The following is a 19649-nucleotide window of genomic DNA, read 5'->3' as shown; positions in this document are numbered from 1 at the left end:
ACGTGATACATTAATTTTCTCTATGATTGGGGCAACCTTCAATTTCTTCTGCACAGCATCGTTCTTGATATGATCTATGATATAGATGTTGATTCCCATAGGGAATCTGAAATATTTGTCCTGAATGAGTAAATTTATAATACCAATATACAGTAAATGGTCCGCTATTGGGCATTATAAATTTTCCAGCTAACTCATTCCTGGTTGCCAGCGTTTCGCCCCTGTGTGCTAGGTTGTGCTCATCAGTTGGTAGCTAGCACACCTAACAAGACACATGACTAGTGCAATCCGTGGAGGCCACTGCGTAAGCTAATTGAAGCTACCGTCAGTGCCAATGCACTATGAGAGACTCTGTCTCACTACCAAAAACTGATGCCTGCTTGGCCATCAGATGATATAGATCTTGATTCCCATATGGAATCTGAAATATGAGTTAGCTGGAAAATTTCTAATGTCCAATAATGGACCATTTGTATTGGTATGATATGGTCTAGTCGAGTAAAGCCATTGGAGAACTGTGGCATCTTCATTTCCATTGGATGAAGTACCTTTTCATGCTTCGATGTTGTAGGCCAGCATTCAGATCCAAAAAGGGCCACTAGTCAAACCACTGTAAATAAGACCTTAGATTTTAGACACAATGGAAAATTCTAACGTTAATTTCCTTCTTTCTGGCCAGGTCCAACCTACCACAGTATTAGAGTAGACTGTGCAGCCAGCATCTTTGCACCCAGTGTTGGGTGGCGAGAAATAACCGAACACCCTGAAGAAGCCAAGTCTTTGGGGGGAGGAGTTCTTCTGGGAGGGTGGTGGTCACTCAGCTGGAGGAAATGCCACTGAAAACCACCATGCAATGTCTGTACTCCATGTTTGGAGCAGCTGTAAAAGACATCTGTTCCGATATCAGGGGTGGCCTCAAGAAACCATGCCCTTGACAACAGGTGGATCGACACATCTGTTGAGGTAATTCTTTTGGTATCAACATGCAGTTGACTCCTCTTCATTTCAACTCAGTTATCGTATTCAAATTAATTGCTGAAAGATAAATAGGCAGATCAGAGCAGTTAACTGTTAATGATGCAGAATGACTCTGTGTAAGCACCATACACATCTACAGAGGGTTACACTTTAAAGTTACAGAAAACACCTCTTACCAAAAGTGAGATTTCGACAGAATGAATAGAATTCCTACTGACTTATTTAACTCACTCATACAACATACCAAATATTACATTTTCAATACAGTTATAATGACAAAATAGCATATATTGTTGTATGAAATCTGTCATCATCTACAGCATATAAAAACAAGCATCCTATTAATATAACTTTCTTAAATCATATAAACAAGCAAATCCTTTTCAAAGTAACCCATTTTCCCATGCCATGGTGAGTAAAATAAAAATAACAGGAGTTAGGCAATGTTTTGATGTCTCAATTGACCATCTTACCAAGTTCCATGGCAAGTGATTCCTTTGATACACAATGTTATATTTTAAAGTGAAGCCAAAATGACTCCTTTAAAATACTTAGACATTATATTACACCAGGATTATCATCATTGATCATTCCACTGGCATTCAGTCTGGTCCAATCAAACAGTTTCTTGTCAGATCGATCGAATGCATGGAAGGGAATGTGCCTTACCACAGGTGGTAGTTAACTAATTATTACATGAAATTTTTTATAGTGCAATAACTCCAGCAATTCATGACATCAAAGCTTCAAGCAGCAAATTATAAAAAACAAGCTAAAATTACACTGCCTGAAACAGGGTATTCATGCAATACACTGCTAATATACCAGCTGCCACACGCTATGCACACTACACAGCATCATGGAATTATGTGAGCTGTAGTATGGTATAGAACAGAGGTCCTTGGAACAATGCGAGATATCACATAACACCTCACTGTGCAGTACAATACCCAGTGGTCAACCTTTGAACTAATTTCAAAACATAAGAATATCTCATAGGAAACCTACCAAATCTAGAAAAAAGACTACTTTTAAGAGGATCTAAACACCAAATGCCTTAAAATAGGGATGGGCGAGACTAAAGCCTGGAATCGAGAGCGTCGACTCCATCAACTCCGAACAATGGCCTCGGTTCGCATGAAGTCTCTCGACTCCAAGTTAACTTGATGCGCATTGCGGGGCCGCATGGTTGCTTCGCACGAAGCCTCACGACTCCAAGCAAATTTGACACTTTTTGTGGGGCCGCTTGCGTGTCGAGGCACGGAAAATAACATGAAATATCATACATGTTGCTGCTCATTTCCCCACTGGGTTTTTTAAGAGTATTGTAGAGTGAAGTACGATATCGTTAACGAAGACGACGGGTGTAATGGTGTAGTTGAAATAAAATTAAACGTGTCATGTCAGAAAGTATCAGCATAGCAGACCACGGACATTTACTTTCACGTCTTTATTTGTCGTGATCAGGAAATTGATAAACAGATATCGATGGTAAATCATGATGAATTGCACATGAACGATGAAAACACATCTAATATGGGTAAATCCTCTAACATAAATTACACCATTAAAAGCCTCCGTGGCTCAGGCGGCAGTGCGTTGGCGTCTCACCGCTAGATTCCGTGGTTCAAATCCCGGTCACTCCACGTGAGATTTGTTTTTCTCCGGGTACTCCGGATTTCCCTGTCATCTCCCATTCCAGCAACACTCTCCAGCATCATTTCATTTTATCTGTCAGTCATTCATCATTGCCCCAGAGGAGTGCGACAGGCCTCGGCAACCGGTACAATTCCTATCCTTGCCGCACGAAGGGGTTTCATTCATTCCAATCCTGACCCGGTCACAATTCAAGGGCCACGTTAAGTCTTGTTGCATTAGTAGTAGTAGTAGTAGTAGTAGTAGTATACACAAAAGCCCCTTTTCACGACAGCCCTGGTAGGCCTTGGCCTACCAAGTGACCTCTGCCCAGCTTGAAGGCAAGTAGATTACGAGCTGACGTACGTACAGCATGACGAATCCTCTCGACCATTATTCTTGGCTCTCTAGACCCGGTCTCTACCTCAACGTGATCACGAAACCTGAGATACAGGTAAAAATCTCTGATCTGGCTGGAATTGATCCCGGGGCCTCCCTAGACTGCGGAGGCACCTATTATGATGCACAATGTTTGGTAAAATATTTGTTGTAAAATCATACTCTAAGCACTCACTTCTTTTTTTCTGTTTTATGCCCCAGGCCAGGGGTATTAATCATTTACAATTAAAAAACCTAACCTGGCCGAGAATCGAACCCGAGACCGCTGAATAACAGGCACACATCTTGCCCCCTAAACCGCGCAGCTGAACTCGTTGAAGTCAATATTGGCGATTATGTAAACGTATACTGTCAGATTATTATTACCAATACAATTATTGCCATCATTATCATCGTCGTCAAAATAGACCTACAACATTAACACTAACGATGTAAAAATCCTGAAACAATATTTAATGTTTGCTGACTAATAATCATCTTGTATTCATCGTATCACGAGTTACCAAGGGAGGATCATGGAACTATAATTCCAAGCAGTTCCCATAATAGTTGATAGATGGCGTTACTGCATCAGTGGACTCGGCACTGGAGTCAAGAGTGTCGGTTCCAGAGGTAGCAGTCTCGACTTTTCGCGACTCCGTTCGCAGCCCATCCCTACGTTAAAATAAGGAGTCTTTCATTGAAATGGGATCAGTTGCTTCCCACATGTTATTCTACACAGCATCAATAACAGTAACAAAAGAAGAACAACTTATAGAAATTCTGTATTTAAAGATAGTTACATGCTCAAAAGTTCAGTAACAATGATACCAATTTCCATATGATAATTAATGGAGGTCTTCAGAAATATACCATTTGCCACCTGACGCCTAATGTGATATCTTGGAACATTTAGAAACAAATATGAAAATTATAAAAATGTATATTTCCTTAGGACATTCAAATCAAAGGCACTGACATTTACCCAATGAAATCTGTTCAGCCATTTCCTCATTATTTCAATTATTAGACAATGGCTCATCAAATTATGTACATTACCTCAAATGCATTCTCGAGTGTTGCTCCTGGCTCTGTTAATTCTGATTTGGTTTCTTGTTTCAGAGATATCACTTCTGACACAGGTTGAAAATTCTCCTGTGAAAACGAATATGTATTAGGCAAGCTCATTGCACATACAAACATCTACCAATATAGTCACAAACTGCTAGCATTTGACTTCATTTCAAATTTTTGCAAACGTTTAGGAAAAAATTCTACGCACAGAGGGTTCTCAAAACCACAGAGTGCAGTTCAGCAAGAGCAAAACATTCTATTTGATTCCCAGAGATACTTTTTCTTATGGTGAAGTTATATCACACATAAAAGCCTTTAAAATGTTACTGTGACCTCAGAAAATGGTACAGAAACTGTGATAATTATTCTCCTCCTCCTAGCATTATTTTATAGTTAAATTCAGACCACTAAACTTTACTTCACACTGATAAGAACAATGCAGCATGAAATATATCTCATCCTCCTCACCTGCTATATGATAAGTCCCCAGTTAAAAGACTGGGTGGATCTTCATGGATCTAAAATCAAGTACCATAGATAGTCTAGGTGTCACCAACGAGGCATACTAATAAATGACGTGTGAGTCAGCGTCTCATTACTTTCCTATCCTAGCCAGAGAGTGCTATTACACATTAGTCTGCTCAGACCACTGAAATATTCTTAATACAATTTGTTTTACATCACACCAACATAGACATGACTTATGCCAATGTTGGATAGGAAAGGCATGAGACTGCCAAGAAGAGACTGTTGACTTAATTAAGGTACAGTAAATGAACTTCAGGGCTGCTCACTGACTCTCCTGAACACAAACTGACAGCTATGTAATCCAAAACGCAAAGCCAACTTCCTCGGTCCCTATGAAATCTACACCAAAAGACTTAAGAGTCCAAAGCAGTAAAATATTACTTGGTACCATGCAACCATAGCTCAACCTAAAGTTAGGAGATTGCCAGGTGATGCATGATCAGCCTCCTGGTCAACATACACTTGTTTTTATAGCAGGGCCCCTATCTTCCCGTCAGATAACTCTGGAATTGTTCTCACGTAAACTGAGTGGGTCTCAGACCAGATCTCAGATCTGGGTAAGAAATACATAACTGACCGGGAATTGAATCCAAGGAATCTAGATAACAGGAAGGCTCCCTACCCTTCAACTGCAGAACGGGCTGTGTAATTTTGATACTGACAGTAAAAAAGTAAACTCTGTCTCTAACAGTAACCATTGGGGACAACTGAGGGGCACAAAGCCCCACCACCTGAAGGTGATAATAATGATTGAACACACCACAGTTAGAGCACCATGCATTAATTACATTGCAGTATATGGCCATCTCTGCGCTGATCACAGTATTGGTGAAGTCAGTTACAAATGAGAGGGGATACGGCATGACATCAAAATTCCAATGTTAGCAACTATCCATAATGTCGTGTAAATAGATGTTGAACAGGATTGTGCTTTGAAAGTCGCATACGTTTGGACATCACTCTCTTCTGTAGTGCTTGTATCTTGGAACTACTCCAGCTAAATATTCTTCTCTGAACAGTGGGCTTTAATTGCAGAATATTAGCTTTTACAACTCTTGGGCAATATCATATCCCTCAAGTAGCAGTTCACAGTCTTCAGAATAGATTATTAATGTCAAATTGTAAAAAGTCCATCTAACAACATTTAAGCTTATCAAAGACACTGAGCTAACAGATTATAGTTGTGCAGGATTTTACTTACATGCCAGTATAGCTACCGACATGTGGTGGGATATTTCACCATCTTCAAAAACAACTTGTCTAAATCAGGATCACACTTGGAAACATAAAATTTCCATGCCATTATTTAACACTCTCAGCTGCTTAGCTAATATTTTTCCTGCCAAGACAAAGTGCCACTGAACTGCAAACCACATACTCGGAAGATTACAATGGTCTGTGTTGAATGTAGCAACAGAGAGAGCAAAGAAATATAAGTGAGAACTCTCACTTTTCCAACACTTTTCACTGAATCTTAGCCATCGTAAGGGTATTTGCTTTGAGATCTCCAATACTTACAGTTACCTGTCAAACTTATTTGACCACTAAGGGTTAAATTCTGAACATTATAAAGTTATCTGGAATGACACTTACAAGTGGTGGTGTTCCTTCAACCAAGACAGGTTCCTCTTTGATCTGAACTTCCAGGTCCATTTCACACTGCAAATGAAGTAATTCAGAGGTATTGAGATTGTAGATAGCTTCCAATGAACCAACACTGAAACATGAGTCAGAAACACATATTATTTGTCATTTCCTACGTTATAGTCCATTGACTAAGCAACAAGGACTGTAGATATCATGACCACAGGCCTCAATTCCCTGTACATGATCATATGACCTCCAGATTTACAGCACGGCCAATATCATGATCGAGGCCATAGGATATACAGTTTTACATGACCGTCAGTATATTGATCATAGTTGTAGATTTTACAGTTTAGCATAGATGTAAAATGACAGTCATGACTTTTAATCTACAAAATAGTGCCTCTTCTTTAATAGAACAATTAATCTTCTTTCATGATCATACACTTTTTATTTTATTAATAATTACTGTTCTAGCATCAAATTATTTAATATATTATTTCTCTCCTGTTTTTAGATTATTTTTGGCTTTGGTGACTTGAATAATTTATCCTTTTTTAACGACTTTATTTACTTTTAATTTGGGAATTTTAACTTTACTAAATTAAATCCATTAAATAAGTAAAGAATGTATAAAAACCCTCAAATTCAGACTACCCTTCTGCAAAATCAAAAGGAGTTCGGTTAGTTTCCGCCAAACATGATGAAAATGTGCATCGATCAGGATCAAACTGCAGAAATCATCATGGAATTCCAGAGACTAGGCAACAGTTAATCACTCCAAATATCGAGGTCATATCTTGGTTTGATGCAGCTCTCCATGACACCATCCTGTGCTAACATAACTAATACATCTTACTGTACATATACGGTATTTGAATCAGCTTGTTATGTTTTGCCTGATACCTACATACCTTTCTTATCCTCTACACTTCCCTTCAAAACTGCCCAAGCAAGCTCCCATGGTCTTAAGATCTGTTCCATCAATCACTCCTTTCTTAGGATCAAATTCTCCCTAATCATTCTCCTCTCATCAAGTAGATTCACTACTTCTTTATTCGTGACTCATTCCATCCATATGAACTTCAACAATTTTTTATAACATCACATTTCAAAGGTTCTTCTCAGCACCAATTATTCCCCACAATTCCCTTTCATACATTGTAAAAAAAGTTAAAATCTGTGAAGCTGTTGAATTCGGGATAAAAATGTATACATCATGGTTGTCAGGTCATTTCATCTTTGTACACCTAGGTCAGATAGCTGGTTTGTTAGTCCAATATTTGCCCAAGTGTTGAGAGAGTTACAAAGAGACTACTACATTTCCTTCCAAATAATTCACAGTCTTCAAAACAACATTAAAAGAGATGTTCCACTGAATCAATACTTGTTAAGTACTTAACTAGTTCATTGCACTAGAGGAGAATCAGTTTCAACTTAATTTTTAAGGTTGTTTTGAAGTAAGTAACATCAACATGGAAATTGAAATCATTAATGAAGATCAAACAGAGTCTGTTGCTACATAACGCTGCCTCAACCAGAAGCACAGTGAGAACTAATGTTTTATAAACATATGTCTTAAGTTTGACAGACTGAAAAACTTAAGAGGTTATTTTAACTACATTAACACTCAAAAGCAAGCCTTCCATGTTATCAAGCCAAACTTCATGTCCTCAAAATATCTTTGTAATATAACTCTCTATGAGAGATGCTAGAACATTTATTTTCTTACGAAATTTCTATGTTGAAGTTCAATATGTTCTATCAGCTGGCAAGTGATAAAAATCATTGTTATCCGTATTGAAGATACTGAATGTAGGATGTTAAAAGGTTAGTTTTTTTCACCTATTCAATACATATAAATTTTATAATTTAGGAATTTATTGTAGATTCCACTTGAGACTTGTTTCGCCCTTCATTGAGGGCATCATCAGTCAAAATATCACCTCAAGGTAAAAAATCAGGTAACTGGTTAGTAGTAGACATGTACAAATTAATGCATATTACTAACAACATACAAAAATTAAGTATGGGAAATAGTTGCACAAAAGTGATGGTTGAACATGTAGGTTTATAGATGAAAAGTCAGCACCAGTGCCTAAAATTAACATAGTAGAGTTCTGCAGTGGTGCTCTGGAGAAACAGTTGACGCAATCATATGATAATAAAAAGTTTAAAAATATTTACATTATAACAATTAAGGGAGAAAAGGTGTAGTGTTTGGCGTCAATGTTTGTAACCTAAAATTGATGTCAAAGGTTGGTAACTATACAGTATTTACATTGTTCTATTGAACAGTTGAGATAAAGTTTTAAAAAATATTTACATTTAACATTCAGCATAAATGTTTGTAAATAAAAACTAATGTCAATGGTTGGTAACTATATAGTAATTACATTATCTAATTGAATAATTGAGAATTTACAATTAAATACATATTTACACAAGAGCAGTTGGTGCGCAAGGATAAAAAAATTTTAGTACCAAGTGCGTCCTGATGTTTTAGAGGTTGGAAAAAGGAAATAGCATTGACATTTCAGAAATATGTAGAGCAGTTTATATTAGTTAAAAATCACCGGGGGTAGGGAAAATTTCATAGCCAAATGAGGTTTTATAGGCATCAAACTGAAAGTTTTCCAGTTGCAGCGCCGAGATCGGGATGGAGACTGGTCAGTGTGGCTGGAGATTCATGGGTAATCCGTGCGTTTGAACGGCAACAATGGTGACAGTTAATAGTGGGTAATTGCTAATTAGGAAAAATGTTGCGGGTTGAAACTTCCGCTTATTCTTTTAGTTGACTTCTGTAGCATCGATTGTGATGTGAAGACATCGGTGTGAAATGCCGGTGAGACAAAATGATATTATTCCGTGGAATAAAGTAAGGCGGACTACGGGATGAAGTTGTTGTTCTTTACTGGTCTGGTGAGATAGAATAGAGTTGCTTGTGTTGTGGACTGCTGTGGAGAGATTAGAATGTATACGGCAACTGCAGAGTCAGAGCGTTAAAGCTGGGGTGAGGCATCTTCATATTCTGACTGCGAAGAGGAGCCGTGTGCCACTACGGCTCCTCTTCGCAGTCAGAATATGAAGATGCCTCACCCCAGCTTTAACGCTCTGACTCTGCAGTTGCCGTATACATTCTAATCTCTCCACAGCAGTCCACAACACAAGCAACTCTATTCTATCTCACCAGACCAGTAAAGAACAACAACTTCATCCCGTAGTCCGCCTTACTTTATTCCACGGAATAATATCATTTTGTCTCACCGGCATTTCACACCGATGTCTTCACATCACAATCGATGCTACAGAAGTCAACTAAAAGAATAAGCGGAAGTTTCAACCCGCAACATTTTTCCTAATTAGCAATTACCCACTATTAACTGTCACCATTGTTGCCGTTCAAACGCACGGATTACCCATGAATCTCCAGCCACACTGACCAGTCTCCATCCCGATCTCGGCGCTGCAACTGGAAAACTTTCAGTTTGATGCCTATAAAACCTCATTTGGCTATGAAATTTTCCCTACCCCCGGTGATTTTTAACTAATATAAACTGCTCTACATATTTCTGAAATGTCAATGCTATTTCCTTTTTCCAACCTCTAAAACATCAGGACGCACTTGGTACTAAAAATTTTTTTATCCTTGCGCACCAACTGCTCTTGTGTAAATATATATTTAATTGTAAATTCTCAACTATTCAATTAGATAATGTAATTACTATATAGTTACCAACCACTGACATTAGTTTTTATTTACAAACATTTACGCTGAATGTTAAATGTAAATATTTTTTAAAACTTTATCTCAACTGTTCAATAGAACAATGTAAATACTGTATAGTTACCAACCTTTGACATCAATTTTAGGTTACAAACATTGACGCCAAACACTACACCTTTTCTCCCTTAATTGTTATAATGTAAATATTTTTAAACTTTTTATTATCATATGATTGTGTCAACTGTTTCTCCAGAGCACCACTGCAGAACTCTACTATGTTAATTTTAGGCACTGGTGCTGACTTTTCATCTATAAACCTACATGTTCAACCATCACTTTTGTGCAACTATTTCCCATACTTAATTTTTGTATGTTGTTAGTAATATGCATTAATTTGTACATGTCTACTACTAACCAGTTACCTGATTTTTTACCTTGAGGTGATATTTTGACTGATGATGCCCTCAATGAAGGGCGAAACAAGTCTCAAGTGGAATCTACAATAAATTCCTAAATTATAAAATTTATATGTATTGAATAGGTGAAAAAAACTAACCTTTTAACATCCTACATCAGCTGGCAATGCGAGAACACACTGTATGGGGCACAAAGGCCAATCTCTTATTGTTGTGAGTGCCTTTCTCAGTCCCTGGGACAACGCTACCAAGCGATAATGAAGTTCTCTTTCTTCAATGGTCTGCGCATGTCATTACTCAGACACAACCTAGGGGAGATTAGCAGAGAGTCTGATGAAGGGAGTTTCATGACAGAGCATTGGTCTAAACATTTAGGAGTATTTTTTGTTCCCAGGTGGTAATGAAGCCTGTCCGTGTTGAATTCCTAGAGTGACTTCAGGCAACAACAGTGCTCATTCACCTGGCCACTATGGAGAAAAATGTCACTTATTTTGTGATATTTTACCACAAAAGTAAACATACTTATTAGTGCAAATGAGTTGGTCCTAAGCACTGATAATGACCACTTCAATTTCTCCCATGTCACATAGGTGACGTGTGTTAGGCCTCTCCCACTATATTTTTGGACCAGCAATATTCACTGTAGAAATTTGTGTCCATTGGAATTTATTTCCAGGTTGTATTCAACTACTATTTTCTGTGGGACTTCATGTTGCTAATTTTTATTTTTATCCTCGCCGCCCTAGGAGCAATGTTTTATCTTCATGTCTTATGCATTTAATTAAATCGCCATGAGTAACATTCATGGGTCCTGAGTCAGGCCACCTTTGGAGCGAGTCTAACTTGGTGCTTGCTTCCTCCCCTACCAATCGGAATGCTTGCTGATCCTTGGAGAGGCTTCTGCTTGGTGTAAGCTAGCCTGTGGAGTTGAGTGGAGCATCAGCCATGCTGCGAGTGAGATGTGTTTGGTGGGCACATAAGGGATAATGTCCGGTTGTACGAGGTTTTTCTACCCTCAGAAACATTTACCTTTTGGTTTGTTGGAAGCATCCTCCTGATGCTTTATTCTTATTGCTATCATTTTATCTGAGTGAGTACTGCCTTACAGATGCCGAGGCGTCACTACCTATCTGAAGACACCATGTAAGTTCACCGTGATTCCAACTTTACTCGTCCTCCCAGGACTGGTCAAATATGACATCTGGTTATTTATTTTCTCCCGACTCTTTGCATCTTTAGGATCTCAAGGAAGAAATTATAGCCTTCATTCTATCTCTGGTCCCATTAAATTTTTCAACCGTAACTAAAATATAAAGCTATTTATTATGATTAACATGTTTATACCTCCTAAGGAGTTTTTGGTTGTAAATCGTATGCTGCTAATGTTGCTACATCAATCTTGGTAATAATACATTATATATATAATTCGCTGGGGCCATCAAGGACCACGTTAAGTCTTGTTGCATTTGACACTAAACTTGGCCTTCTTTAGAGCCCAAATTTCCCTCATTCTTTGTGAGTGGGCCTGCTTACGCTCGTCTGTCCAAGGGGCACCATGGTGGTTTATAGCCAGTGAGTTTGCGTTTGAAGGCTCTGTAGTAGTCTCTGCTTTCATTCTTCCTAAAGTTTTGTTCTATCTTTTCAATGAGAGATTTTTCGTATTTACGTTTCTCAGTTCTGAACACCCTAGCTGCTTGGGCACGTTGGGTTTTGTAGGTTTCCCAATCATTTTCTGATTTTGTACAGTAGTACTGTTTCCACATATTGAGTCTTTCTTGGAGGACTGATTCTCAGGTACCATTCCACCAGGCATGCTTTTTGCTTCTCTTGATTTCTGCAACGTCTTTGGCGGCCTCAACAAGGAGACTTTTGGCGTTGTTAAAGTCACAGTCATTTGGTCTAGCCTTCTCCTGGAACTCCTCGACCCTTTGCCGAAGTTTAACATTGTCGAAGCGTGTGATCTGTTTGGTTGTCTTCCTTGTGTTTGCGGGAATTGGTTTGAATTTGATAAGAGACATATAATGATCTGAGGCCACATTGATGCCTTTCTTTACCTTGACACTCATAATCTCAGGGCTGTTTCTCCTGGAGATTGCAACATGATCAATTTGGAACTCTCCGAGAGCTTGGACGGGAGAACGCCAAGTCATTTTCTTTCTGGGTGGATGGCGAAAGTGGGTCGACATGACCTGCAGGTTGTAATTTTCGCAAATGGACACCAGTCTTTTGCCATTGGGATTGGTTCTTTTGTGAGCAAGATAATTTCCTATAACTTTCTTGTACTTCTGTTCATGACCTAGTTGGGCATTGAAGTCACCCAAAAGAAGCTTGACATGGTGTTTGGGGATTTTGTTTAATTTTTCATCTAGTAGGTCCCAGAAATTATCAACTTCGTCTGGATCAGACTTGTTCTTATCGTTTGTAGGAGCATGTGCGTTAACTAGGGCGTAGGTTTTGTTCCCTCATTTAATTGTGAGTATAGACAATCTGTCATTCACAGGTTCGAAATTTGCAACCGATTTAAGGATCTTGGTTCTAACAGCTAACGCGGTTCCAAGCATCACAGCTCCATTGGGGATTCCTTTTTGCGCTTTGCTCTTGAAAAATCGGTAGCCTTCGGATTCAAAAATCTCTTCATCTGGGTACCTTGTTTCCTGTAGGGCCATTATGGATATCTGATTTTCGTGAAGAGCTTTGGTGAGGGTTTTCAGCTTGCCAGTTTGTGTAAGTGAATTTATGTTGAAAGTTGCTAGAATGGTTTTAGATTTTGGCCCGAGTTTTTGACTCTTCGGGGTACACCAAGACGCTTTGACTCGTCTCTTGCATGATGTCGAGTCTCCCCCAGAATCCGAACGAGACTCGTGCGCCGCGGCGTTCACGACGAGGGATTTATCCGAAGATTTACCCCCTGGGGTATGTTTCTTGAAATGTTGTGCCATCATGCTTTTTGACTTGACTTTGCTTTGGATGGGTACCCATCCTTTTACAACTAGGGTTGTTAGCCCTAGAGGTTGCCTCAAGATGTTTTCTGGCTTCTGGTCATATATTATTATTATTATTATTATTATTATCATTATTATTATTATTTGTAAATTGGGAAATTGAGAATTTGGTACTGATAAAATTAACTTAAACATTAATGGTATTGAGCAACTTAACGGGTTTAATTTATTGAAGGTGCAGGGAACATGTGACTTTTCGCCTGGGGCTCAGTATCCTTGTTTGGGTTTTCAATTAAGTGCTATTACTTTTCTACTTATTTAATTTACTTTTTTGCTCTTTTAAGCATTTAACTTCCTGTTATACTTCGTGTATTCTTTGGGTTTATCCCATTGTTGTTTCCGATTTTCTGATTGGTCATTTCAGGACTTTATGTGCGTGTTGTCATTTCTATGGCAATTGCAGTCTAGGTGATGATGATTGTTTTTGTTGATCTGAGCGGGCGTTACCTAGATGATATGAGCTGTATTGATCTTGCTTCTTGGTGATGATTTGCAAGTGATCCCTTCTTATGTTACTTGTTTGATTTTCCTTCCATTTCTCGTTCACCTTCTCTTTTTCCTGTCTTTGGGACAGGTTATATGTATTCAGTTGTTTTTTCCTTTGTGAAACAATAGTTTGAGATCTGACCCCTGGTGAAACCTCTGTGATCGTTCTTTGCCTCCTTCTGGTGTAAGGAAAAGGAAAGAAATGGTGAAATATTTGAATTTAATGGAATGTCGAGCTGAATTGTAAGGACGGAAATATTCCCTTTTAATTATACCAAACATTTCCTATTATTGTTACGAATCCAGACCATGGTCATGTTAAATTTTATGCTTAATAACGCCGTCCTAATTAAGTCTTTATTGATGAATTTATTGATTTTAATTCGCAAATTGCATTTGATTTAGAGGACTTATTTCCCATTAATGTACTTTAATTTATTAATTAATAGATCTTAATTAATTACTTACATTTGAATTTAGAGGACGTCTTTCCCATGATCGATTATATTTAGATGCCCAATGGAATTGGACCGCTGGGTACATAGACTATTTTTACAAGACAAAGCTAAAGTTAAGAATTTATAAAATGAAAGGAGGTTGTATGTTGACGCTTAGCCGTATAAAATAAAATGCGCTAGCACTAAATATGTGAATTTCGGACACAATTTTGCCTAACGTTTGTTTAAGGAAGATTTCTTATGATCACTATTGTGTTCTAAAACATCGACAAAAGTAATGTTTGAGTAAATGTTTACCGACAATATGCACAGAGTAAAATGACAGAAATCACAATTCCTTCATGAACAAATCTTGGAGATGTAGCACAATATTAACAGGATAAAACCGAACAACGTACCGCAGTATGCCTCATCATACAAAACGACATGCACACTGCAACATTCACTAATGACATACCTGCCACTTCGAAACAAAACCGGACATTGTGAAATATGCAGTAACCGTAAATTATAAACAACTATCACTTACACACACGCTTGGCGAACAAACTTGACTTCTATCAGCCACTAGAACATGCTGGATTTACAAAAGGATGTGGGGATCAACTGCAAATTACTATCCGAAAGTTTATAGAAACAAAGCGGTAAGAAATTGAATGTGTAGGCCTACCGTACTTACCAAGGAGCCAAATTGAACTTATACTCACTGTCACCACAAAATAATAATAATAATAATAATAATAATAATAATAATAATAATAATAATAATAATAATAATAATAATAATAATAATCTAAAATTCAGGGCCCTCAGAAACCTTCCAATCATCTGTACCTTCGTAGATTTCAAGAAGGCTTATGATTCAGTTGATCGTCAATCTCTGTTCAGCATCCTGAAAGAACAGGGACTAGACTCCAAAACGCTAAACTTGACCAAACAGACCCTCACTGACACGAAGTCAAGAGTGAAATTCATGGGAGAAATCTCAGACGAAATCCTGATAAAAACTGGTGTCCGGCAAGGAGATGGACTATCACCCCTCCTCTTCAACCTCGTACTAGATAAGGTGATGAGGGAATGGGAAAACGAACTGAAAGCACAAAATAGCTGGAACCCAGTAAACATCGGGACACGAAAAAACAAGCTGGAAATTCCATGCTTAGCCTTCGCGGATGACCTGGCCCTTTTGTCCAGCGATGAAGTCACAGCAATAAAGCAAGTTGAAATTCTCCAAGAATGTGCCAGAAAGGTCGGACTTCATATCTCCTTCCAGAAAACTGAATTTTTCTGTCCGAAACTAGACATCCATAGCCTCAATACAAAATACGGACAAATCAACAGAGTCCCTCATTTCAAATACCTGGGCGAAACCCTCGAACCAACCGGACAAGAGAAAATAGCCCAAAACAACCGTGTCCAAAAACACAGAAGAGCTTATGGGAGAACAAGATAAATCTACAACAAAAAATGTATGTCTCTCCACGTTAAGATTAAACATTACAATACTGTAATCAAACCGGAGGCTTTATATGTAGGGGAAACTAACGCTTCATAGAAAGAGCGAGCTGGAAAATATCCTAATAGAAGAGCGAAAAATCATGAGGAAAATTTTAGGACCAAGACACACGGGAGAAGGGTACCGGTACCGCCTCCAAACCCGGAAATCCACAGAAAAATTATCTAATATTGCGGCAGACCTCAGGAAAAAAAGGCTAAAATTTTATGGACATGTTAAGAGGCTTCCAGAAACTAGATTAACCCACCAAGTTCTTGAAAGAGTTGACAAACTGAAGAATTTTCCCTGGATACAACAAACAAAAGCGGACATGAAGAACGCACAAATTCTCTGTGAAGACATTTTGAATCGAAATATATATAGAAAGAAAATTGACAATTGGGAAGTTACTCCAGAGAATGAAGTACCAAAAAGAGCAGGTACCAAGTGGACGGAAGAAAGGAAAAGGATCTTTAGTCAACAGATGAAAGCATCCTGGATCCTCCGCAAACGAAATCATAAATAAAGCTTCGTGTGTTCCGAAAGGGACCATTCACGCATAATAATAATAATAATAATAATAATAATAATAATAACAATAACAATAATAATAATAATAATAATAATAATAATAATAATAATAATAATAATAATAATAATACATTCATCATTTATTTCAATTAATTCCAATGAGCCTACAGGCTCTTTCATAGGAATTGTACAGGACATTACCAGTAGGCTATATACTGGCGGGCATTACATATTTGAATATACTGTAGTCTGTACTGTATATACAGTATAACATAATTATTAAATTAAAAGAATTCTTTAATGCTGGAGAAATTGAAAAAAATATAATCTTACATTTACAATATGAACTAAGTACATATACCTTGTACCACGAAAACTTGTGAGCATGGGAAGGATCTCAGGTAGTGTGCGGTACTTTTGGAGCCAGTACCGGTACAGAGAAGGAAGTTTTTTTTCTATTTGCTTTACGTCACACCGACACAGATATGTCTTATGGCGACGATGGGATAGGAAAGGCCTAGGAAGTGGAAGGAAGCAGCCGTGGACTTAATTAAGGTACAGCCCCGGCATTTGCCTGGTGTGAAAATGGGAAACCACGGAAAACCATCTTCAGGGCTGCCGACAGTGGGGCTCGAACCCACTATCTCCCGATTACTGGATACTGGCCGCACTTAAGCGACTGCAGCTATCGAGCTCGGTGAGAAGGAAGTTTCGCAGGTCGAATAATAGATGGTATAACTTTATCTAATATATTTATTCAAGAGTCGAATAAAAACTACCCTGCTTCTAGCTTGCATTTAAATACCAAAGACTATCGTGAAAATATATTTTTCCATTAACACGTTCAAATAAAAAATTAAATTCAAGAATTCTTTAATGCTGGAGAAATTGAAAAAAATTTAATCTTTCGTCGCATATGTTCTCTTGAAGTGTGAATATGTCCAAAATCAATTGTTGTTCTTCGTAATTCCACTTAAACAGTTCGTATAGGTTGATCCTACAGTCCAATTTAATCTTCACTCATGAATTCGTAAATTAAATATTGTTCAAAGTTAACCCTTTGTTCACGAACCTTTCTTTTGGAAATCTGAAGTTTCACTGGACAAAAGTTTCGAAAAGTTCAAATTAAACATTGAATCTTGTAAATGACTTCTGTGAAATCCTAAAGTCTGTTTAAATTGAAATAGATTGAATATGATTTGAAAGTACACATTTGCTTCAGAAAAATCCTAATGTCCTTTCAAATTGACTTATTTTCATAAATAGATCTTGTAGGCCGCCCCTAGTGGACTTTGAGTGAACTAAAAACCGTAGATAACTCGTCTTTGCCGAGAGAATAGCGGCAGAAAAAAGTAAAGATGGAGTGAGCTGTTTTTGTACATTTGTGTAGTGATAATTGTGTTGTAAAATAAAGTGTAGTTAAAGCAGATTCAGTGTGTTGTGTACTTCGCTACATAATTGGTGACCCCGACGTGATTTGAACACGCAACCTTCTGAGGCCGCCCCTAGTGGACTTTGAGTGAACTAAAAACCGTAGATAACTCGTCTTTGCCGAGAGAATAGCGGCAGAAAAAAGTAAAGATGGAGTGAGCTGTTTTTGTACATTTGTGTAGTGATAATTGTGTTGTAAAATAAAGTGTAGTTAAAGCAGATTCAGTGTGTTGTGTACTTCGCTACATAATTGGTGACCCCGACGTGATTCAGTGACGGAAGTGCGCAATAAACATCGCGAAGTGCATAAGTGTAGTGTAAGCGTGAAGAACAATGGATGAAAACAACACAACGGGTACGCCATCGGCAAACGAATCTCATTCAGGACACATGGTGGGTAAAGCTAACAAGGTAAGCATCAAGATCCCTCCTTTCTGGATAGAAAAACCTGAAATATGGTTCTTTCAAGTGGAAGCTCAGTTTTCTATCTCAAGAATTACCCAAGAGGACACTAAATTTAACTACCTCGTGTCTCAGCTCGAACCTAAATATCTCGAAAACATTTGGGACATTATCAAAAGTTCGAACTGAATAAATATTCCGCGGCTAAAGAACGCCTTCTAAATATCTTCAAGGAAAGCGAAGATAAACAAATAAAACGGTTGGTAACAAGCCTAGAATTAGGCGATCTGAAACCTAGTCAGCTTTTAAGGAAAATGCAGTCCTTAGCAGGCGTGAATGTTTCCGAAAAAGTGCTTCGTACCTTGCGGCTCGAGAAATTACCGGACTCTATCAAACATGTTCTAATCGTATCGGACGAAAACTTGGAAAAAATCGCAATTATGGCCGACAAAATCATTGAAATGAATCCCTGCAGTAAACTTTACAGTGTGGAAAATAGCGGTACTGATGCGTCCGTAAGTAACGACGCTATCTCGAAACTCTCTGCACAGATAGCCGCCCTAGAGCAACAGATAGCTTCAATGCGCACTTTTAGGCCCCGCAGTCGAAGTTCGAGCCGAAACCGAAGCAAAAAGAAGTACGACCCAAACGGAAAGTACTGTTACTACCACTTCAGATTTGGTAATAAGTGCTTCCCTGACAAATGCAAGCCTCCATGCTCGTGGAAAAATTCGGAAAACACCAAACAGTAGTCGAGTTGGCAGCAAGCTCCACTACTGAAAGTATTAAGGATTGCTGTAAACCCCGTTTATTTGTACGTGACAAAAACACGGGTTTGCACTTCCTAGTGGATAGTGGAGCCGATGTTTCAATAATCCCTGTCACTTCCAGTAACAGAAACTGTGACCCAGATTTTAAACTGTTTGCAGCTAATGGCACAGAAATCCCAACTTATGGACTTAGAACACTGAATATTGATTTGGGACTCCGTCGACAATTCCAATGGCCTTTCATAGTAGCTAAAATTGGCAAGGGCATATTAGGTGCTGATTTTCTGAAGAAGTTCAACTTACTAATTGACCTAAATAGAAAGCAGTTAATTGATGGCGAGACTAAACTCTCTGTCATGGGTGAAGTAACAGCCATCACAGCTGATAATGTTGTTAGCACAATGTCAAATGTACAAACGTTTGCCGATCTCTTATCCAGTTACCCAGATTTATAGAAACCTAATTTACTACCTACTCAAATCAAACACGACATTCAACACTTCATCCCAACTGAAGGCCAACCAGTTTATTGCAAGCCCAGACAGCTGGATCCTCGGAAGCTACATATTGCTAAACAGGAATTCCAGTTTATGCAAAACAGTGGAATTATTCGACCATCAAAGTCGCAATGGGCTAGTCCTCTCCAACTGGTCCTAAAAAGGATGGAACTTTTCGACCATGCGGTGATTACAGACGACTGAACGCACAAACTATCCCGGACCGATATCCAATTCCTCGGATTGAAGATTTT

The 19649-nt window shown here is 38.3% G+C and overlaps 1 protein-coding gene across 4 annotated transcripts in view; it reads right to left on the bottom strand.

The window, feature by feature from the left end:
* Positions 1-15125, bottom strand: part of LOC136884877 (zinc finger protein OZF) — an 84684-nt gene extending 69559 nt beyond the window's left edge. For 2 of the 4 annotated variants that reach the window (XM_067157171.2, XM_067157173.2), the window contains exons 1-3: positions 14280-14392; positions 6187-6310; positions 4051-4146 (exon numbers count right to left, since the gene is read on the bottom strand). In XM_067157171.2, coding sequence (XP_067013272.2) covers positions 4051-4146; positions 6187-6246 — 156 coding nt within the window. In that variant the 5' untranslated portion in view covers positions 6247-6310; positions 14280-14392. Of the gene's footprint in view, positions 1-4050; positions 4147-6186; positions 6311-14279; positions 14393-14667; positions 14691-15103 lie in introns of those variants that run through there. The other 2 variants (XM_067157172.2, XM_068230097.1) reach the window with 2 other exon arrangements.
* Positions 15126-19649: the final 4524 nt, after the last annotated feature.

The sequence above is a fragment of the Anabrus simplex genome, chromosome 13 (genome assembly GCF_040414725.1).
Source record: "Anabrus simplex isolate iqAnaSimp1 chromosome 13, ASM4041472v1, whole genome shotgun sequence".
Lineage (NCBI taxonomy): Eukaryota > Metazoa > Arthropoda > Insecta > Orthoptera > Tettigoniidae > Anabrus > Anabrus simplex.
Note: the sequence above shows the minus strand (reverse complement) of the source record. Positions and strands in the feature narration are given on the sequence as shown.